Source organism: Mastacembelus armatus, chromosome 4, assembly GCF_900324485.2.
Source record: "Mastacembelus armatus chromosome 4, fMasArm1.2, whole genome shotgun sequence".
Lineage (NCBI taxonomy): Eukaryota > Metazoa > Chordata > Actinopteri > Synbranchiformes > Mastacembelidae > Mastacembelus > Mastacembelus armatus.
The window spans coordinates 26,869,486-26,891,605 of NC_046636.1; the positions used below are offsets into that span (position 1 = coordinate 26,869,486).

At 44.8% G+C, this 22,120-nt stretch overlaps 1 protein-coding gene across 10 annotated transcripts in view; it reads left to right on the plus strand.

The window, feature by feature from the left end:
• myo9b (myosin IXB) overlaps positions 1 to 21,466 on the plus strand; it is a 47,790-nt gene extending 26,324 nt beyond the window's left edge. For 2 of the 10 annotated variants that reach the window (XM_026305557.2, XM_026305558.2), the window contains exons 5-44: positions 342 to 436; positions 2,130 to 2,192; positions 3,530 to 3,629; positions 4,042 to 4,142; positions 4,477 to 4,606; positions 4,705 to 4,794; positions 5,014 to 5,130; positions 5,244 to 5,378; positions 5,815 to 5,936; positions 6,041 to 6,182; positions 6,273 to 6,468; positions 6,842 to 6,917; positions 7,436 to 7,528; positions 8,871 to 8,984; positions 9,762 to 9,801; positions 9,953 to 10,075; positions 10,172 to 10,252; positions 10,575 to 10,685; positions 10,969 to 11,094; positions 11,198 to 11,347; positions 11,463 to 11,623; positions 11,726 to 12,844; positions 13,418 to 13,493; positions 13,627 to 13,745; positions 14,288 to 14,406; positions 14,898 to 15,091; positions 15,184 to 15,291; positions 15,383 to 15,553; positions 15,646 to 15,687; positions 15,772 to 15,883; positions 15,978 to 16,051; positions 16,360 to 16,552; positions 16,649 to 16,777; positions 17,056 to 17,161; positions 17,249 to 17,380; positions 17,543 to 17,666; positions 17,879 to 17,929; positions 18,616 to 18,731; positions 18,818 to 18,957; positions 19,679 to 21,466. In XM_026305557.2, coding sequence (XP_026161342.1) covers positions 342 to 436; positions 2,130 to 2,192; positions 3,530 to 3,629; positions 4,042 to 4,142; positions 4,477 to 4,606; positions 4,705 to 4,794; positions 5,014 to 5,130; positions 5,244 to 5,378; positions 5,815 to 5,936; positions 6,041 to 6,182; positions 6,273 to 6,468; positions 6,842 to 6,917; positions 7,436 to 7,528; positions 8,871 to 8,984; positions 9,762 to 9,801; positions 9,953 to 10,075; positions 10,172 to 10,252; positions 10,575 to 10,685; positions 10,969 to 11,094; positions 11,198 to 11,347; positions 11,463 to 11,623; positions 11,726 to 12,844; positions 13,418 to 13,493; positions 13,627 to 13,745; positions 14,288 to 14,406; positions 14,898 to 15,091; positions 15,184 to 15,291; positions 15,383 to 15,553; positions 15,646 to 15,687; positions 15,772 to 15,883; positions 15,978 to 16,051; positions 16,360 to 16,552; positions 16,649 to 16,777; positions 17,056 to 17,161; positions 17,249 to 17,380; positions 17,543 to 17,666; positions 17,879 to 17,929; positions 18,616 to 18,731; positions 18,818 to 18,957; positions 19,679 to 20,229 — 6,042 coding nt within the window. In that variant the 3' untranslated portion in view covers positions 20,230 to 21,466. Of the gene's footprint in view, positions 1 to 341; positions 437 to 2,129; positions 2,193 to 3,529; positions 3,630 to 4,041; positions 4,143 to 4,476; positions 4,607 to 4,704; positions 4,795 to 5,013; positions 5,131 to 5,243; positions 5,379 to 5,814; positions 5,937 to 6,040; positions 6,183 to 6,272; positions 6,469 to 6,841; positions 6,918 to 7,435; positions 7,529 to 8,870; positions 8,985 to 9,761; positions 9,802 to 9,952; positions 10,076 to 10,171; positions 10,253 to 10,574; positions 10,686 to 10,968; positions 11,095 to 11,197; positions 11,348 to 11,462; positions 11,624 to 11,725; positions 12,845 to 13,417; positions 13,494 to 13,626; positions 13,746 to 14,287; positions 14,407 to 14,897; positions 15,092 to 15,183; positions 15,292 to 15,382; positions 15,554 to 15,645; positions 15,688 to 15,771; positions 15,884 to 15,977; positions 16,052 to 16,359; positions 16,553 to 16,648; positions 16,778 to 17,055; positions 17,162 to 17,248; positions 17,381 to 17,542; positions 17,667 to 17,878; positions 17,930 to 18,615; positions 18,732 to 18,817; positions 18,970 to 19,073; positions 19,128 to 19,678 lie in introns of all 10 variants that reach the window. The other 8 variants (XM_026305564.2, XM_026305566.2, XM_026305559.2 and 5 more) reach the window with 8 other exon arrangements.
• Positions 21,467 to 22,120: the final 654 nt, after the last annotated feature.

Below are 22,120 nucleotides of genomic sequence, written 5' to 3' on the forward strand. Positions count from 1 at the left end.
ATCCCCAGTGTTGTTGTTGTTGTTGTTCTCTGCAGTCCTTTATAAGACTCAGTTGGGCTCAGACATGAAGCTGTTAGTGTGTGTGTGTGTTGTGTGACGGGCCTGATGTTCTCTCCATCACTCTGCTCTGAAATTATAGCAGCTTTTATTTTGTTTCCTGTCTTTTGTTTCTTCTTCAGCTGCCTCCCACACTGACTGAGTTGGCAAAATGATTTAGGCACATTAATAGAAAACACAACACAAGTTTTGGTTTGTTCGACCTGTGTACTGTGTATGTTTGACTTTTTCCCCTTAAACTTATTTTGTGTTTCTGTCCCCTCTCCTTGTCTGATTCTTGTCAGGCCTTCGGGAATGCCAAGACAGCTCACAACAACAACTCGAGCCGCTTTGGTAAATTCATCCAGGTCAATTATCTGGACAGTGGAGTGGTCAGAGGGTGAGTAATTAACACCAACTGCACACGTCTCTGTGTTAATGAATGTTTTTGTCGTTCTGATCTGATCTACACAACCGTTTGAATGTTTGCTTTATGTTTCGTATCCTCCGTGCTCATCTGAAGGCTCTTCTTCTCTCCCCTCTTTAACTTAATATCTTCCTCTTTGGTCTTTTGATGGCTGCCACGTGGTTCCTCTTCTTTACAGTGTGTGTATGGACTGAAACTTTCAACCACCACCATGTCCTTCCTTTTTCTCAGCAGTATCTGTTTAGGAGGTGCAGCAAAGTCTGGTCGGCTGTTCCACTTCCTCCTTTTCTCATCAGGAGAGGGGAACAGCTGATCAATATAGTGGCCTAAAAAAAGACATGTACATAGTTTTATAATAAACTAGAAAGAAGAATAAAGAATTAAAATAAAATAGAATAGAATAGAATATGCATATCATATAATGACAGCTGCTCAGCTGCACGGTGAGTGACCATCCTTAACCTGCTTAACCCTTAATGGCACCAGGTTTGTGATCCAATCAGTAGAGGTGATTTTTAGTTGGCTTTTCTCTGCTACAGTGTGAATCCACTTAGACGAGGAAATGCAATGAAAGCTAAAACCAGAATCACCTCACTTAGTTAGCGCCGCCCTGTGTGGTAGTGAAACCTTCTGCTTCACATCAATGAAGTATTCAGAGGCCGTCACAGCTCTGCTCTGTTGACTTAACAAAGGCTGGCTGTCTATATCTCCAGTGGGAGCCATTCAGTCAGTCAATAGACAATTTGAACAAGGGAAAGGCTGCTGTTCTGCTCTGACTCACTAACTGACAGACAGGAGGGTTTAAGCTCTCTCTCTGTCTCTCTCTGCAAGAAAGTGCATCTAAAATGCTGAAATGTGAAAAAGGGGGTGTGTGGGTGGATGTCTGAGAGTTGGTGTGCACTCTGTGTGTGTGTTACAAGACTTTTCTTTCCCCTTTTGATATATGTCCCGACAGATATGTTGTACAGTCGTAGTTTCTGAAAAGAGGCTCCTGTCCATGTTCATGCAGATGTGCACTGTTGTGAGGTAGCTGTCACACCTGCATGTTGTTCCCTGAGCTGGCCCTTCACAATGATTTATCATCTGTCCGTGCAGTAGCTGTGGCTGCACCGTTATCAGATGGACACCAATGTGCTTCTCACAGGATAGCTCTATTCTTAGCGTGTCAAGACGACTGGCGTCAGTGTTGCTTTGCATGGCTATAGAAAAACAACTCTGACTTATAAAACCTGGGTCGGACAACTTTTTGGCCTTGGCTCTGAAAGCATGACTCTACTTTCTGAATCCACTAGTAGCCTTCCGGCGTCTCCCGTCTCACTCTCCCACACAGTCAAGTAAAATAAATGCCAAAGTTGTCTGGTGGCTGTTGTTATGTGGTGTGTGATATGCTATGATCTGTCTAACCATCCGAATGCTTGTTCAGTCTTTGGTTGTGTGGACCATCTGCCCTTACTTTCCCCCTCCAGCCCCTCCACTCATTTTTATTACCAGCTCACTCTCATATAGGCCTTAAACACACACACACACACACACACACACACACACACACACACACACACACACACAGCTGAGTGACCTTCATTGTTAAATGATTTATCCTGTTTTTCTTCTTTCCCTTCCTCGTCCTTCCTCTCATCCCTCTCATCTTCCCCTCTGCCTTTCTTAGCGCTGTGGTGGAGAAGTACCTCCTGGAGAAGTCTCGTCTGGTCTCCAGAGAGAAGAACGAGAGGTGAGCGGGGATATGCAGTGTTTTCCCACTGACCTTCATGGGGCCCTCTGTACAAACATTGTTTGCACCAGCTGCCACAGATGGTTGGATATGAAGTTCAGCTGAAAACATCAATCTTTAGCTACACGTCTGCTTTATTACTTACCCATCCACATACATAGTCATTCAAGCAGCTACTGAAAATTGAAATATTATCCACCTAAGTACTTGATTATTTATGTTAATTCTACATACTCTTGGTAGGGCTTATGTAGTCAATGCTGGATTGATAGATAATAATAATATTGTTTGAGCTGGCCTAATTTTATTGAGGCCTTCAGTGAGTTATAATAACTGTTGCTATACAAACACAGAAAAGAAAAGAGAACGTGTTTCTTCTGTCAGTCCTCAGACAGCCTCGTTTATCGCTCACTCTTTCTTCATGTCATGCAAACCTTTGTTACTCACTGTGATGTTTGCTACCAACCAGACTGTCAGTCTGTTGCTACTTGTGTGACTAATATGCAAACAGATATTTGAGTTTGGTAATTGAGAAATGTAGTCATAGTGTTAGGGGAATGAGCAAATGGTTCTTGGTTCATTTGGTATGTGTTCATCTAATAGTCAGAAGAAGACAGTGTTACATTGGTGGATCCAACAAAAAGGGATTTTTCTATACAGTAGTTAAGCTACTGGATGTAGATAAAGTAAAGCCTCGGGTGTGAGGTGGTAATTTCATGGCTTCTGACTCATGAAGTCGTGCTTTACCTTTCCATGTCAGAGTCATAGAGCAGGAGTCGATGCCCTGTGTAAAAACATACTCTGGTGGTTTTGAGGTGGAACAGCATTACTCATTTAGCACTTTGCTGTCCAGACTTTCCCAGCTATGTTTGGAAAATGAAGTCACTTTCTAGTCACCTTCAGGCTTACAACCAGCCTGCACGGCGTGGTGCTAATCACTCGGCCTACGCTGGATATTGACAGTGCATCCTGCCTGTCTGGTTAGGGAGTGTGCCTGCTCTGTGATGTCATTGTTTCTTGTCGATAAGTGTGGAAACTCATTACTCCCTTGTGCTTTTTACGACAACATGTCAACTGATAACACGAGTGGAAAACTGATATCTACATCAGCAAGGTCACGGCTTCTTTCAGCTTTTTACAATAAGCGCTGACCCCTATTTGTGAGTGTAAACATGAAGCTCATATCCACTGATAACTGTTCAGATAAAACAAACAAATGGTCGATGTAAATAAGAATAAATGAAACCTCTCCACTCTTGGACTTGTTTAATCAGTGTGAAGGAAACTTTTGCAGCAATAAGTGTGTTTGAAGTCCATCCTGTGTGCTGTTTTTCCAGGAACTACCACGTGTTTTACTACCTGTTGTTGGGAGCTTCAGAGGAGGAGAGGAAGGAGTTTAAGTTGCTCCCACCTGAAGACTACTTCTACCTCAAGCAGGTACAGCGCTGCCCAGCTGACACCTCACAAACTGCAGTTTAGATCCAATCCATTTGCAATGAACAGCAAACAATCCTGAATTGTCACTTGATGTAATATCGTTCTGCCCTGAATCACTTTCAGCCTTGTTCATGCCCTCCAACCTGGTGTTTTGTTTGAGAGCTGACCTTTAACGTAACACTGTAATTCACCCTGAGCGGACCTGTCCGGCTTTTCAATGAGCTGCTGTCTACTCCCCCGTCTTACTGCCTGAACGTGTGCTGCATGTTAATGACTCCGCCTTTGTTTTCTCCCTCCTCTTCTCACCCTCGTTTTTTATTCATATCTGTTCTTCACCTGTTTCTCTTTTCTGCTTCTGCTTTTATTCCCCCGTCATAATGCACTCCTTCTAACTAACTGTGTTTCTTCATAGCAAAACTTTAAGATAGAAGATGAGGAAGACCTGCGTCATGATTTCGAAAGGCTCCAGCAGGCAATGGAGATGGTTGGCTTCCTTCCTTCCACCAAGAAACAGTAAGCGAATCGCTGGTCGATGTTAATATGTTAATATTGAGCGTGTGTAATCTGAAGAGGTTTATTGTGCCAAAAGCCCTTTTTCCACTCAGTCCTAGAAACTGAATTCATTTTGGTCTGAACATGAAGTCACATTAACAGAAATATAAATGAAAGCAAAGCGGAGCAGCAGCAGCACAGCAGCTGCATTTGATACGGCCCAGCACAAACCTCTGTTCAGTATAGATTAAATGATGACACGCCAACTTTATACTGTAACATAGATACTACATGTCGTGTGTCAATGTTGCTGCTAAAGCTTTACGCTGATGTCATTTAAATTTCTGCCCTGTAGGATCTTTTCTGTGCTCTCGGCCATCTTGTATCTGGGAAACGTGACCTACCGGAGGAAGTCCACAGGCCGGGATGAGGGGTTAGATGTGGGACCACCAGAGGTCCTGGCCACCCTATCTGACCTGCTGAAGGTAACGTAGATTTGGGTCCGTCTTCATGACTCCACACTTTACTGTACCTGGCAGGTTGTGTGTGACTGTCGGCATTAACCTGTGTGTGTGTCCCCCAGGTTAAAGAAGAGTTGCTGGTTGAGGCACTGACAAAGAGGAAAACAGTGACAGTCAACGACAAGCTGATCCTGCCCTATAGTCACTCTGAGGTCAGCACCAGCCCCAGAGACAAGTCTGCAACCTGTCATTACAGCCACACCTACTGTAGATTTCTTCTTGTGCTACTCTTCTGTTTTTTCTCTTGTCCTCAGTTTAAACCTTTATACATGTTTGTTTTGTGTCCGACCTTTGCCGTAACATCGTGTGTTTCTGAAGAACACTGTAGAGTTTCTGTCACAATATGCATCATGCCTCCTTGCTCCCATCAGGCGATCACAGCCAGAGACTCCATGGCCAAATCTCTGTACAGCGCCTTGTTTGACTGGATTGTCCTGCGCATCAATCATGCACTGCTCAACAAGAAAGACATGGAGGAATCTGTCCCGGTGAGACACGTAAAACACATGTGCACTGATGCGTCTGCATATGAGACTCCACAGATGATGATGCTGTTGATTACCATGCACTCCTCACTAGTGTTGATGCTGCTGTTTTCCAGTGCTTGTCCATTGGCGTCCTGGACATTTTTGGGTTCGAGGACTTTGAGAACAACAGCTTTGAGCAGTTCTGTATCAACTATGCAAACGAGCAGCTGCAGTATTACTTCAACAATCACATCTTCACTCTGGAGCAGGTGAGAAGTTTTTCAGTGTGACAAAGCACCGAAGTATCTGCTGATTCAAACACACAGCTCTGCTCTCCGCTCTGTGTTTATGATGATGATGATGATGATGATGATGACTCATGTAAACATTTCCCAATCTCTGAGGGCAGAACAGTTACGTGCTAGTTCATGCTTGTTTGTCTTAGCCTTCACAGTTCAGGGCACTGACAGGAATACAAATCAAAGTTACCATAATATTTAGTCAAGCCTGACTTGGATAACAATGTCCAATGCACCATTTTTGGCATACACATTGAAAAAAATATTAATTGCATCTGTCGTGGATACAGTTTGACTTTTGTTTGAGAATAATTAAATGATTTAGGTTGAGCGGTGAAACTGTCAAACCTCCTAGCGTGGCATGAACCAATGAGCTGCGTCACTGAAATGTACTTTCCTCGTTCAGGAGGAGTATCAAGCAGAGGGAATCACCTGGCACAACATCGACTACACGGACAACGTGGGCTGTATCCACCTCATCAGCAAGAAACCCACTGGGCTGTTCTACCTGTTGGATGAAGAGAGCAAGTAAGAGCTGCTACCACATGTCCACCACATGTTGCTGGTACGATTGAAGATGGATTTGAGTTTGTTAAAGCTTTATCCATATTTTCCTTTCCTCTCTGTGTCAGCTTCCCCCACGCCACTGATGAGACCTTATTAGCCAAATTCAAGCAGCAGCACCAGGGGAACAAATACTTTGTGCCCACACCAGTCATGGAGCCTGCCTTTGTCATTCAGCACTTTGCTGGAAAAGTCAAGTATCAGATCAAGGTCAGCAGAAAGAGAAATGTGTGAAGTTACAATCAAACATGTTGAATGTTGTGGGGGTTTTTTTTTTAATGCTATATTCGACCTGACCAGGATTTCCGGGAGAAGAACACAGACCACATGCGTCCTGACATTGTGGCTCTTCTGCGGAGCAGTGACCGAGCATATGTGCGGCAGCTCATCGGCATGGACCCGGTGGCCATGTTCCGGTGGGGCATCCTGCGCGCAACCATCAGAGGCATCGCTGCTTTCAATGAAGCCGGTCGCTCCTGGGCCGCCAAAACTTCAGGTACTCATTTTCGACGTCTTTTGTTAATGGTAAAAACTGCACATAGTTAATTACAGTCATCGAAGCTTTGCTTCTAAGAATTTACAGAAAAGCGTCATGTAGTAGAGCATTTGTCAGTTGTGGTTCTGCAGCTGCCCCAGTGTCTAATTAGCCTTTCAGGACAGAGTTCACAAACATCTGGCTTTAGGAGATTTGACAGTTTCTCTATATTTCTCAAGCTATTTGTGAGTTGTCGTCATAGCCCGTTGACCTAGAAGACTTGCACATCAACAAGATTAAATAAAGTTCAGCCAAAAGCAACAAAAACCACTGCAGCCATGTAACTAGTCTGCTTATGGTTAATACATGTTAATAATGTGTGTTTCTGCTTAAGGTGTTGTCCGTCCAGTCTCCAGAACTCCTTTAGGAGAGCTACAGCGGTCCAATACAACAATAGAAAGAATGTACAAGTAAGTAATGTGCTTAACTGAATATGGAGCTGTGCCGTTTCATTTCATCCTCGTTGTGTTTGGACTGGTTCTCTATCTGTCAGGTCTGTTTTCTCGGTGGAATCTGTCTGCCACAGTAGCTGTGGATCTCCCTGTTTAGTTTGTGGTTAATGACTTCTCCTTTTCACTTTCATCAAACCCAGGATGGTTATTTTAGCTGCATCATTTCCTTCATCAAAAGAAAACTACACAGCAACATGTTTCCAGTTTGATGGTGAAGGAAATCTTTACATGGTCGGTGAACTGTGGACCTTCCTGTTGGTCCTGTGGCACTGGATGAGATGAGGAAGGACAATGTCAGACACCTAAACTCTTCTCTTTAGCTGAATTGCTTAAATCCCATTTGAACGAAATCCACAAAAATACAGATTTTGCCATCACCCTGACAGATGAATCCTCCTTCACCTCATCTCACCTCAATCCTCTCCACCTTTTGGTGACCCCCATGTGTGTGCGGTTCTCTCCTCTTCCCTTCACAGACGGGCTTCTATGCTCGATTTCTACTTTGATCACTCAGAAGAGCGCCCTCTAGAGGCCTTTGAAGACATCTTTGCTAGCTATGAGAATAAGAAGTAAGTGAATTTGGTGGACAGGAAAAAGGAATGAACACATGAGGCCAAGCAGGAAGGATATGTGTTTTGTTTTAGGTAATAGATACCAGTTTGCTTCTTTTTCTGAGTTTGCTCCCATCTAAAAAGCTGTTTGATGGAGCGGTAGATAAAGTCAAACAGGACAGGCTTGTAAAAATGTTTCTAGGTCTGCTCTTTTAAATGTGAAAGTGGAAAGTCAAATATTCTCTAAGACGAAGCTCAGAACACCAGAATAGCACAGTAGAGAAAAGTTAACCTTTTACTGGTCCACTGATTAGCCACAGAGATTATTTACATCGGCTCTGGACTGCTGAATGCACACAAGTACAGAGACCCTTAGTCAAGTAGATAAAGGGATTGGGAGAGCGTGCTCAGAATGAAACAAACCCACAGATGATTTTTGGTTGGTTGGGTCCTCTGAACCTTGACATGTTACCTCCTACTGCAGGTTCTGAAATGACTGGGCTACTTTATTTAAGGCTGAGCGTCTACCCTGAGTTGAACCTTCTAGCAGATTGATCCCCTTATTAGATCAGCCAGTGTCATCCAGACCTGCAGTAACTGAGGTACAGAGGTCAGATTCCCTGTACAGTTGACCATTCCTTCGCTGCCTGGCCTGCTATGTTTTCATGGTCTTTCATGGTAAGTATTTAAGAGCATTGCATGGACTAGCTCTGGGACACAGAAAAGCCTCCGTATTAACCTCACCGGACCTGGTGTCCAGTGTAACACCAGCCCCGATTAAAGGAGCACAAATCCAAAAACCTCACCAGTAACAGCTTAGTCACTCAGCCAGTAACAGGCCCAGCATGGAAACGGATGGCCGACCTCTCTGAATGTCAGTTCAGCTCTGCATGTTAACTACCACAGTGACAGGGGAATACAGCTCCTACATGCCCCACTCTCTCATTGTGTGTGTGTGTGTGTGTGTGTGTGTCGTCTGTTCTTCAAAGGGAATTGGCAGTATGGTTGGGTGGTCTAGTGTGTCTTGTGGTTTCCATGTATATAAACATGAGCAGGGGGAGAAAATATTTTGTGGCTTATTCTTCACAGATGAGCAGTGTGTGTGTAAGCTGAAGTTCCTCTTGATATTAGACCCCAACTATCCTGCACTTTGTGTTCTTGTTTTGGGTAACTGTGGTAGTGGGTTTCCTAACAGTGGTGTCCTATCATGCCCCACCTTATGGTTTTTTGTTTTTTTTTTCTTTTCAGTCCTTATATTATTCATTTTTCCCCCGATCTCTCTCTTGTTATTCCCCCTTCTTCCTCCTGCCTCCTGTACTACTCTTTCCTTTCCTGGGTGTGTGTTTTGTGGCGTGATCAGAGACATGCATGCAGAGATCATCAGCTCCATTAAGAACTTGCAGTTGGATGGTGAGGACCCTCGCAAGCTGCTGCAGTCCTGGGGTCGCCTCCGCTTCCCGCGACACGTCCTCCAGTGAGTCTGCAGACAGGCCTTCTGTCAGCTCTGCTCCCGATCAGTCCAGTCTAGTCGACTCAGGCAGCACATGCTCCTATCACAGCTTTTTATGTCTTTTACAAACGTAGACTGTCCTCGACGCATTTTGACTATCTTTGTTCAGCTCCTCCAACCACTTCAACGTTCGTGGCAAACAGTAGCCACATTTACAGTCACTTCATTGAACCTTTAATGTTACACGTGATCTAAAATAAAAACAGCAGCACGCTCTGCGTCAGCAGCAGACATGACATTGGTAGCTCCATTTGTCGATTGTATGTGGTTTTCTTTGGAGGCTGCATGAAAATCATCCGAAGACTGTGCTGGCATGTGAGGTATTTTGGAGCATCTTGTGAAATATGTCCCAGCTGCCTCGAAGCATGTTCACATTTACAGCAAGGACTGCAGTCTGATACGTGTAGACGAGCGGACCACAAAACATATAAATCTTGGGCCGTTTATGAAGTAATGAAAACAAGTGAGCATTTCTGTTAATGTGGGGAGTCTCTGCTGGGCTGACTTCTCATCTGCTGCAGAAAACTTCCCCTCATCCTTTCATTCTTCGCCTCTGCTCGTCATTCATCCCGTCTTCTAGGTGCAACCTAAATTTCATCACTGACTGACCGTGCATGAAGACGTCACCCGCCCGTACTAACCTGGCTTCTCACACTCCATGCACTCCATCCTCCTGGCTCAACTCCTAACCCTTCAGTCCGTCTCACTCACCTTGCATTTTTATTTCTCATTTTTTCACAGGAAAAGCAAGAGCACCAAACAGAAGCAGGTCATTCCCAAGGTAAACCTGAGTGGAGCCCTAAGTTTTTACAGTCACATAGAAAGAACATGGTGCTATAAAACAGTTGATTTTCGTTAGTTTGACATTAACTTGTTAGAACCATAACCAGAGTACAAGTAGGAGGTTTATTCGTTTCATCACTGCTGTGCAGAATTTGCTGGATTCTCGGTCTCTGAAGTTCATCGTGAGCCTGACGCTGCAAGACCGCACGACCAAGTCTCTGCTCCACCTGCACAAGAAGAAGAAGCCTCCGAGCATCAGCGCCCAGTTCCAGGTACGTCACCCATAAAGCCCAGCAGTATGCTCGTTAAACACACACTCCAGGAGCCGTCCTGAACATCTAGTAAACCCCCTTCGCTGTTTATTTCAGACTTCTTTGACCAAACTGTTGGAGACTCTGAACAGAGCTGAGCCGTTCTTCATCCGCTGTATCCGCTCCAACGCTGAGAAGGTAAAACATCGTCCTGTATTTTGTTCTGCACCGTCTTACGCTCAAATCCTGAAGTTTTCTTCCAGCTTAAAGGCATTATACAAAGAAATCTAGAGTGTGCCTCGTTTCCCTGCATTGCAAACCTCATACCGAACAAATCTCTGATCTGTTAAATAATGAGCCAAGGTTTTATTAAGCAGGATTTTAAAATCTGAATTTTTTAGCCCCAGTAAACGATCATGGTAAAGACGAACCTTGTTTAATTGTTAAATACTGTATAAAGCCTGTATATTGAACATACAGAACACCCACATATGCTTCTTGCGTCCTTGTCTATGAGCAGAAGGAGATGTATCTGGATGAGGCCTTGGTGGTTCAGCAGCTGCGATACACAGGAATGTTGGAAACTGTTCGTATCAGGAGGTCAGGCTACGGAGCCAAGTACACATTCCAGGTACTGCAAAACTGCTCAGTCGCACACCAAATGATGCCTCACTAGGCACCGACGATGTAGTATTTGAACATTTGATGAATTCAGTGTCATGATATAATTCAAAGACAAAGTTGGTCACTCATAGTTGCTGCTCTCATGTCTTTTCCTGTGTTACTGTGCCCATAATGTATTGAATGTGTGCACTTTTTACTACTGGGCATTTGTTTTTGATCGTCACCTTTATGATGACGTCTCTAATGATCTGTTTTTCATATGTGCTAACTTTGGCTTCTTGTGTCTGCAGGAGTTCATAGAGCAGTTTGGGGTTTTGCTGCCAAAGAACGCCAGTGGCCGTAAAGAGGACATCTCAGCGCTGCTCGGGAAGAAGATGGGCCTAGACCCCACCACGTATCAGATAGGGAAAACTAAGGTGCTCCTGGATTTCCCACTTTAAGCTCAGCTTGCAGACCCCTGTTCCTGTCTGCGTTTGATTTTAAATTTCATCTAACTTCTGGTGCGCTGTCTCTCCTCAGGTGTTCTTAAAGGAGCTGGAGCGACAGCAGCTGCAGGACACACTGCACAAGGATGTAATGCGCAAGATCGTCTTCCTTCAGCGCTGGTTCAGAGCTCGCTTGGTGAGGAAGGAGTTTGTGGACATGAAACAGGCAGCCATCTTGATCCAGGTAAACAGACATTATTCTTAATTCATTTTTAATGTTTACATCGTTTCTTGATGCTTAAGGGAGAATTAAAGTGTTTCTGAAACCCTAATATTACTGTGCCTGTCCTTCCTTTCAGCGTTCATGGCGTAGGTACTGCAGAGACGAGCAAAGGCGACAGGCAGCCACTCTGATCCAGGCTGTGTGGAGAGGACACAGGCAGAGAATAGACTACCACCGACGACTACGAGGTGCTACCAAAATACAGGCCCTGGTCAGAGGCCACTCAGCTCGCAGGAGGTAACAACACAGTGACAATACTATGGTCTGCCGGACCTCTGATGAACGTCAGTTTTTCTTAAACCAGTTCCTGTCGTATTTATGTTTATTTAATGTTGTCAGGTGCCAGTCTATACGTGAGGAGAAACAGAGGAAGGAGGAAGAGGAAAAAGAAGCTCAGAGGAGGGCAGAAGAAGAGGAGAGGAGGAGGAGGGAACAGGAGGAAGAGGCAAGGAGAAAAGCGGAGGAGGAAAGGAGGAGGATAGAAGAAGAAGCAAGGAGAAAGGCACAGGAGGAGGAAGCAAGAAGGAGAGCACAGGAAGAAGAGGCTGCCAGGAAAGCACAGGAAGCACAGAAAAAGAGAGAGGAAGAGGAGAAACGACTGGCCAGAGAGCCCCAGACAAGAGAGGACCCAGACATAGAGCTGGTCACAGAGGAAATGCTGGACCACAACCTCCTTCTCCAGGAGGAGAGTAGAAATAAGAGACGCATGATTAATACAAGATCACACACAGAAGAAGAGCAGGATGATGAGGACCAGGAACTGGATTTGAAAACCAACGGTACCCTGGCTGAGGCTGGACCCCGGCTACATGAGAAACAAGAGGAGAATATGGAAAATCAAACACTAGCATGGTCCGATTCAAAACCTGGCCATACACCCAGGTCTCCAGATACACAGGCTCCCGGGACCACCTCCACACCTCCCGGTGCTGAGCAGAACACAGGACAACCTCCAGGCATTACCAGGAGCCTGTCCTCCAGGAGCCAGGAGAAGAGAGAGCAGAGGAGAAGAAGAGGGATGGAACACAACCAGAGAGAGACTGAACGAGCCGCCTCCTCCTCCTCTTCAGGGATCAGCACAGACCACACATCCCCACCCAAGACCAAAAGCCAGGAGCCTGCTAAGCTAAAAGAGCGGTCAGACAGCAAAGAGCTGGACCAGTACACTTTTGTGGCATGGAAAATGAAGGAAGACAAGGGAGGGAAGAAGGAGGTAAAAAGTTCTCCTCCTTCTTCTAGTCCTGTCCGTCCATCTACGCTCCCCCTGCAGCCTGTGGACCCTGGGCTTGAGAGAAACGGCCTAGGGGAGGGCGGAGGAGCAGTGAGCCTGCAGCGCCGTCCTGGGGGGATGAAGGAGAAGCCACACAAGTGGAGGGGGAAGAGGGCTGAGGGAGAACAGGCTGAGAGCAGCAGCCCTCCTTCGCCCAACAGGGAGGAAAAGAGGAAGAAACAGCTGGCGTATGTCTCCTGCTCATATTCTCTCGTCATGTTAGAGTCTGGTGTTATTCTGTATTTTCATACCAACGATGAGTCGATAATACCCATGTAACCAAAACCTGGAAAAGCTTCTCAACCTCCATTGTTGTGCTAAAGCTCTGTAGTTCCACCAGGTGTCGTTTCCCTACACAAACGTAGACACTGTGGTTTCATTTGAAGATATTGTCCTACTGCTGTTTGAGTAAGATTAGCTAGAAATTACAGTCCCCAGCCGTTTTAGGAAATGATGTAGCTCCTAAAAAATGAAAAGATATGTGTTGCTGCTGTATGTCTGAAGATTAAGATCTGCAGCAGAAATAAATGGGCTTGGAGCTGCCACAGGCAGACGGGGAACGTCAGGGAGGTTGATGCACTGTTGGTCTTTTCATGGGATTTGTTGACATTAACAAATATAGAATATCACTGCAACATTTAAAGGACAAACCTCTGCTTCCTTTTGCTTCTCATAACATTTCAACATTTATGTATTATACATTATTTATATTGCAAATACCAGCAGTGGGTACAAACACATATTTCTCTGCCCATTTGCAGGAGTGATACAGCATCATCATCGATCGACAGTTTGTCTCCAGGCTTTGAGGCTTCTGGCCCTGTATCAGTCAGAGAGGTATTTTATATGCTGAGGCTCCTTGTCTGGAAGGTTCAGATGAACACATTTCAAATCTACCTGTAAAATCTGCCACAACGCTAGTTGGACCTGCACAGTCTTCATTGTCCACTTATGTTTTGGTTGTGTCCAGCAGCTGTCCCCCTCAGAAGGCCATGGGGATGGCTCAAAGGGATCCTCCATCAGAAAGAAAACTCAAGATGGTCCTGGTCACCAAGATTTAGCCCACTCCACCCCTTCCACACCAGACAGGTACTGCACTGCCCTGACCCGAGGAAACGGGCTGTGATCATGGGGCTGGGGCTGGATTGAGATGGTTAAACACAGCAGCTCCAAGGGCAAAGTCACTGTAACTCATTCTCACTTTCCACTAAGCCCATTTGAGTGTCTGCCTGAATCAGACTCATTGAACGGAAACATGTTCACATTCACAGCCAGAAGTCCCTGATTCCTTAATTTCCTCTGAGTCAATTTAACTGCCACAAATGAACATTTAAATCTCAGTCGCTGGGCCGCTGAGTTTTATCAGCTGGATCGTCTCGTCTTTCATTTGTGTTGTTGCTGTGTTGATGTTGTTAGGGCAGAGCTCGAGTCTGTGGAAGTTTTAAAAACACTCAGCTTTGATTTGTGTTTTCAAAACTGGACGGATTATTTATTTATTCGTCTGTTGCCAAGAAACAATCTATGGAGTCAAACACCAAAGAAGCTGCTCTGCTGTTAGGAATGAGTTGTGCGATATGATATGGATGTGTGTGAATATTCCTTAGAGCTTTGTGTGTTTCTGTACCCCGCAGGTCAGGTGGTTTCTTCAGCAAGATTTTGAAAAAGCGAACCCACAAGGAGGCCCAGACTCCGGACAATGGAGAGCTGACACTTTCCCAGATGCTCAATGAGAAGCCGACAGGAGGGGAAGGTAAATACAAACAGGACTACTGGAGTCTGACTCTGTTCTCAAAGAAGAATAGGATTTGCCGGTGCAAGAGGATTAAGTTTATTCCTTTAAATTGTTTGGGTCTTTTGGCCAAAGCTGAGAGAAAGGGGAGTAATTGGCCTATAGGCCTGTAAAAACAGTTTATATTTCATGCTCAAGAGCAAAGATATCATGCTCAGTGAGATCATTAACATTTTCTTATCAAACTGCATTTAAAACCACTGGACTGCTGAATTTGACATGGAAATAAAACACAGGTGTAATATCAGTTATTATTCCCACGCCTGAACTAATCCTGCTGTTTGCTTTCTGAGAAAACACTGACCCGTGCAGGCTCACACTCCACGATCAGAGAACAACGTTACTCAGGATTTAGTCTGATCCCCTGTACTTACTGCACATTCTGCATTAGGCTTTGAGTTTATTATGAATTCATCTAGTGGATTTTACTGAAAAAATATTCTCCTCCTCAGCTGCTTTCCCTGGACATCCATCTCGGCCTGTTTCACAGCCACACGGCGACCGTGCTGGTAAAGGTTTAGGCCGCAACCCGTCCATAAAGATCAGCCGTGCCACCCGGGTCTCCGAGCAGTGGAACGCCTCTCTGGATCGGGAAATCACCAACGCCAATGAGCTGCGTCACCTTGATGAGTTTCTGGGCAACCAGGTAAATGAAAGACGACTGGAGCTTAATTAGTTTACTAGGAAACAGCTTTTATGACTTACCCAAAAAAAAAAAACGTTTGTGTTCGTCTTCAGGTCAACGATTTCCGCTCCAGAGGGAAATCGCTGTCAGCCACAGAAAGCATCTTCGTAACAGCCACCATGCAGTTCAGAGAGAATATAAAAGCCATGTATTCCCTCCCAGTAAGTCTGTCTGCAGGCAGGTAAACACACCCAAGGCTTAAGTGATCAAAGGTCTTCCTCAGTGTTTATCCTGTGCCCTAAACCTTCCCAGAAACCCACCATTGGCTACAAAGGCCTGATGACAAGCTACCAGAACAAAGTGATCCACCTGGCAGGGGACAAGCAGAAAGGAGAAGTCCAGCTAGTGGTCAACCTGTTCCAGTCGGTGCTGGACGGCTTCATTAGAGGAGAGATGAAGAAGGTGGAGGCGGAACCTGCGAAGGTGAAACACTGACGCTCATTATCATTCGGTCGTTTTAGTCCAAATATGGAAACAAAAGGTGCTCACACTTGTGACCTCTGCTCGTTTTCCAGCCTGCTAAAGCTCGGAAGAAGAGGAGGAAAAAAAACGAGAGTGTAAGTTTTTATGACGTCTGATTTGTGTCCACCATAATAATTTTATTGTCGTATACATCTTATGATTTATGACCGTTTTGTTAGATGGAGAGCCCCCTGGATCATGTTCTGGTCAACTATCAGGTCAACATTATGCAGTCATGTGACCAGTGTACTTCTTACATCTGGGGCATGGAGAAGGCCTTCATGTGCAGCTGTGAGTCAGCACCTCAGACTCGGACTAATTCTTGAGAATGAGATTTGCAGCCCCACCTTAAGAATTAAACACCTGTTTAAATCTTGTCTTACAGATTGTAAAATGGTCTGCCACAAGAAGTGCATCTGCAAAATAGCCATCGACTGCTACACCTTCTGTGCCAAAAAGGTATGTTGGTATCGTTAGAAAACCCAGGCCTGGATTAATGATGTGGATTTATGCTCATCTCTGTTACACACTTTGATATGTGGAGTTTTCTGTTTGTCAGATAAATTAACAAGTAGCTGTAGATTTTTGTTCAATCCTAAAACGTAAAGACCTTTAGTTATGAGATCTGAGTTTCACTGCCAGGTAGAGAAGTTAAATTCAGAGAGAAGACTGTTATTTACGTGGATGTTGTAGAGACCAGCTGTGTGGGTGGACTGGACAAATAGGCTTCTTACTGGTCGGCTGTTTTCTGCCTGCTGAATCCACAGAGCGACGATGAGCCAGGCGGTCAGCATTTCGGCGTGCGCGTGTGTCACCTGGTCAGCGATAAGAACCCAGTGCCCATCGTGCTAGAGATGCTGCTGGAACACGTGGAGATGCACGGACTCTACACTGAGGGCATCTACCGCAAGTCTGGCTCTGCCAACCGCATGAAAGAGCTGCACCAGCGACTAGAGACTGGTTAGACCCCATATACGTGATGTTCACAGATGTTTACTTCATTTCTAACTCTGCTCATTTCACCATCGTTGGGTTTTGTGCCGTTGATGCGTTTAGACTTCCACATGGTCTGCCTTGAGGACTACCACATCCACACAGTGACGGGCCTGGTGAAGCAGTGGTTGAGGGAGCTGCCAGAGCCGCTCATGACGTTCACACATTACACTGACTTCCTGCATGCAGTGGGTGAGGAGGACATTCCCCACCAGGGAGCAGCATTTTACAATGAGAGCTGTTCACTGGCCTTTTCTTCTCTTTTCCTTTGCAGACACTTGAAGGTGTTTATGAGCCTTTTTCTGTTTATGGCTAGTAGTTAGTCGAGGCCACGATTTGACGTTAAGGTGGAAAGGTTAATCACACATGATTAAACATGAAACGGAGACATTTATAAAAATGTAATGGACCTCTTGTGGCCGTGAGGAGTTATGGGTTGTGGTTTATTGTGGCTTTTGTCCTTCCTGTAGAGCTGCCAGACAAGCAGGAGCAGCTTCACGCCATCTACAAAGTGGTGGAGGAGCTTCCTACAGCGAACTTCAACACATTGGAGAGACTCATCTTCCACCTCGTCAGGTAGGAATATTCTTTATGTTTTAAAAAGGAAATCACACATGTACACCTTAGATGTTACTGAAATATACCCTGTGTTTTCTTCTGCAGGGTGTGTAAAGAGGAGGCTCACAACCGCATGTCTCCCAACTCGTTGGCCATAGTGTTTGCCCCGTGTATCCTGCGCTGCCCGGACAGCGCTGACCCCCTGCTCAGCATGAAGGATGTCGCCAAGACCACCACGTAAGGCGGCCAGGGAAAGACCATAACAGAATCTGTATAGGAATGTGCCCTTTCTGTGTCACTCCTTGTATTCCACGCCCAAACCATACATATCCCCAAAAGAGCTTTAACCTAGTGAACATACTCTCACCATTTACCCTGTGCTCCCTCCGCCCACTGCAGCTGTGTGGAGATGCTCATCAACGAGCAGATCAGACGCTACAATGAGAAGATGGATGAGATCGTGCAGCTGGAATATGCTGAGACTCTGGCTGTTAACCAGCTCAAACTCAAGAGACAAAACACGGTGAGGAACGAGACCTGATCGCTCTGGATCACTGCCATATTTAGAGCGATCTCAGCGCTTAACCAGAAACATTTTGCACTTGAATTATCCATCTGTTGCCATGCACTAAGATTCACGGAGCAGCAGCAAAATGACCAAACAGCTCCAGTGTCACAGACTGTTGTACTAAGGTGACATGGGTATCACAGTCAATGTTCCTTGTCTCTCTTTAGCACTACTGGCACTTACCTCTCAGGTTCTCAGCTCCTTACAAAGGAGTGGTGGTATGTATCACTGAGTTCTCCTGGTACATTAGATCTAGTAGTTTGAATGTGCCATGTAGAAGCACCCGTGCATGGCATGTTTTAGATGTGGGTGACTTTTGATGCTCTGTTTTTGTTTTTCCATCCATCTTTTCCTTATACTTTTTACTTTTCCATACTATCTGGTAGCAGATTGCATGTGGCTCTTACTTTGGGTTGGATCCTTCTTGTGATGTGAAGAATGTGCCATTTTCCATCATTCTTCTTGTCTTTATGAGCAAACAAGACGGTTTTGGGTTGGTGTCATAATTGCCCTCTTTAGAGACATTGACTTAACTTGCAAAGCATGATGGTAATGATGCATAAATGTCTTTGTGCTATTCCGACATCTTCCTGACATATGTCCACGTTAGAGATGAAAAGACCACAAAGCTCTGGAAGTGGATAGACATTTCTGGACTCTGGGGATGTGTTTTTGGCGTTTTCCTTTTTAAGTAAAGTGTTAACCCATTTCTTTTCCCAGTGTTTTAAGAATAATGTGTAGATGCATGGAAACCACAGGCACCATCCACCCTGCTCTCTTTACTAACAAACTTTAGAATTAGTTTCAGATTTGGGTCAAAGCCACATGTGTATTTATTCAATAATAGTATGTGTATGATCACAAAACAGGCTTTTTTTAGTGTGTGACGCTTTGTCTTCTGCAGATGCATGAGAAGCCCAGTTCTGATCTCAGTGTGGTTCCTGAGGACGAACCACTGGACTCTGACACAGAGGCAGAGAAGAACCTAGTGGAACGCATCAAGTCCATCAAACAAGAGAAGTAAAGATGCGCTCAGGTTATTATTTCTGCCGCTGCGTCTCCGGTCTGTCGTTTCTCTGACGTCTTTTTCTTCTGTTCCTCTCCAGAGAGGACTTGGCATGTCGACTGCCAGAGATGGAGCAGCCCGGTTCGGACCAGGAGAACTTGGATTCTGAAGCCTCGCTGAGCTCTGAGAGTCTTTTGGACGAGCAGCAGCGCTCTTCTGCACACAGCTCCGAGCTTGACGGTCAGTATTAAGGTACAGTCTGGACTTTCCTTCTACCTGTTTCTCGCTCGGCTGTGAGTTTCTGACCAGACCACGGGGCCACTGGGTTGGGCCCTTCCTGTCTCTTTGTGGTGCAGGTCTGGACCAGTGATGGTGATTGGGGCGGGGACGTCTACTCTGTAACAAAGCAGGTTGGAGGAACAGCAACCGTGTTTGTGTGTTTGTGTGTGTGTCTGAGTGCATACGTCTGCACACCCATGTGCAGTGCCTGTGAAAAGTATCCACCCTGTTGGATGTTTTATTGGTTTTATAAATCGATCATGGTCAATATAATTTGGCTTTTTTTGACAAATACAAAAAGGGCTTTTACAAAGTAATGACCATTAAATAAAAATATACAATGTGAAATCAGTGATTTGTTATTGTCAAAAAAGCCAAATGATTATTTTGACCATGACTGATTCATTGGATCAATAAAAGGGTGAAACATCCAAGGGGGTGGATACTTTTTATAGGCACTATATGCATGTAAATGCATGTGTGGCACAGAAGCATGCTCAAACATTGTCCAAATGAATTAACGAAACATTTGGCACAACATATCAAACCAAATGTTTGCCTCACAGTCATTTTTGGTAGATAACATGGTTGCATGATCTTCCACTGGCCTTCACTCTGTGAGTTACTTTGAGAGAGTCGTCCGTCTTTACAACTCTTCTTTCTTTTCCTCCGTCTTTTCCAGGACGAGGTGACTCCCAGCTGAAGAAACAGAGGCCTGCTTGTCTCCCCAAATCATCTGAACTGGCACAGCGAGCGAATGTGTCCGGTGCACGCGGCGCCGTGCCCGGCCTCACCCCCGCTAGCTCCATATCCTCTGTGTCCAGCTGTGCTTCTTCAACCACAGAATCCTCCAGCGCTTCCTTTAGACCTCTGCTGCAACGCCGCAACCCCATCATCCCGGACACAGTTAGACTCCCCACAGGCGTCCTCTCCCACTCTCACAGAGTCTCCCAGACTTACACTCCTCCTGTACACCGACCATTTAAATACTTGATTAGGAAAAGAGAGCAGCCAGGCCGCCGTAAAGACAGCACCCAGTCCCTGTACATCGACAGCCCTCAGTGTGACCTGTTGTTGCATTTTTCCTCCTGCCCTCCCTCTGCTTCCTCCTCTTCTTCCTCTGTTTCTACGGAGACACGCTCTCCTCAGCAGCAGCACCACGAGGCTCAAGCCTCGAAGGGCCAGAGACGTTTTTCTGACCCAGACTTAACTTTCATGGATGAGGGTGTCTGACCAGGACGGAACAGAAAAGATGGAAGAAGGAAAAGGAGTTCAGGTCAACAAGCTCTGAGCAGACAAAAGGAAATGCCATAAAAGACTGATGGATGTAGAAAGCCAGGAGACGATGAGAGTCAGGAATCACACGTGAACAGATCATTGAATGTGATGAGATGAGCGGTAGCCCACAGTGGATCTACTAAGCTGAGCAGTGGAACACAGTGAAGGCTGTTCCAGTTGTGTTATCAGAGGGAAACTCATCAAGAACTGCAGATATGTTTAAAGCCTTGTTGTCCTAATGACAGTACAAGTAACTGGACAAGCACCTTCTCAGTCATTTTAATATATTGTGGTTACATTCGATGACTTCACTTGGGACAGAGGCCATGTTGTCTCATAATGATGGACCAGCAAATTTTCCTCTTGGGTTTTTTTTTTTTTTTTTTAACTCATCTGTGCTAATTCAAGGAAATAATACAAGTCCAGCTGCACTTTTCATTTCTTAGTTCTCCTACTGAGCAAGAGCTGCTCACTTACATGTTAGCTAGTGCCTTGATAATGTACAGTAAGTTGATTAAGAAACTCATTTCTCATGTTGTTGTTGTGGAGCAGTCCTTGTAGAGGGTATTTGGGATAAAAAGAGGGTACTTTTTCTATGATTTCTGTTTGTTGTACTGAACCGAGAGAAGACACACTCAAAGCAAGGACCTAAACATCTACATTGAGACTGTTGTACAAGGGACAACGATCTGTCCGACTTCACCTTTTACCTGCCGCATAACCAGATCACAAGTCAATCAGGGGAAATGGGTGTAGCACAAGCCACATTTTTCTTTGAAACATCAAACAAAACAAAAACAACAGCCATGCCAAGATGTCTGGAAAAGTCCCTCAATGAACAGGTTCTGCTGAAGCTCTGCTTTGGCCAACTTTGTATGAAATGTAATACTAATGTTGACTGCTGTTGAATGATGTCTGCTAGTTTGTCTGGATTATGAGAAAGATTTGTAATGTGTAACACAGAGCGTGTGATTGGGACTGAATGACTTTTACTGGTTAGTATTAACATAATACAGAACGTGATGCTTCTAACATCTACTGTCGTGTGTTTCAGTCAGGCACACTCAGTTTTTCAGTGTTGAAATAGAAAAGGTCAGTTTAAGGGAGGAATATTCAGGTCTCTTCTAAAACGAATGAACAGATTGACTTTTTCATTAGTAATAATAAAGTAAGTGATATATAGACAAATTAATTCTTAAGTCACCATGTGTTCAGATGTGTTCAGATTTGTTCTTCCAGGCCATTCGTTACAAAGAAGTACCTTAAGTCTTGCTGTCTCTGTGTTTCCTCTCTTTCATTTGGGAGACGTTTGCTCACTTGCTCTGTTATACAGATAATGATCTGTGGATTGGAGTTAAGAAAATATTAATGGTGATTCTAAATCAAGACAAATAATCAGTGTCACATATATCTGTCCTGTCTAGTAAACTGTTTTAGATGTTGTGTAAAAAAGAAAAACTGATTTCTGTCTCCTGAAAACACAAAACACTGATTGGCTCCTTTCATTTTTTTCTTTATTACATTATGTACACGCACAGAGGAATCAGGTGTAATAACCTCAGGACTTAAGTATTTTCTCTGTGTTGAAAACTCTTCTCCACTAACGTTGACATTCAGTCTGTGGTAAAGTTTAAGTGTCTTCGTCGTCCGTATAAAAGTTCAACTCATATCAAAGTATTTATGTTAAAAATAGGAAGATTTTATATTGTTTATTTGGAGTTTGGGTTCGGGACAAGTTTCCATGAGTGGCCCAGGAAAATACCAAACCTAAACCCTGAAGATCTGTGGAGAGACCTGAAGACAGTCCAGGGATGATTCCCATCCAGACTGACGGAGGATCTGCCAG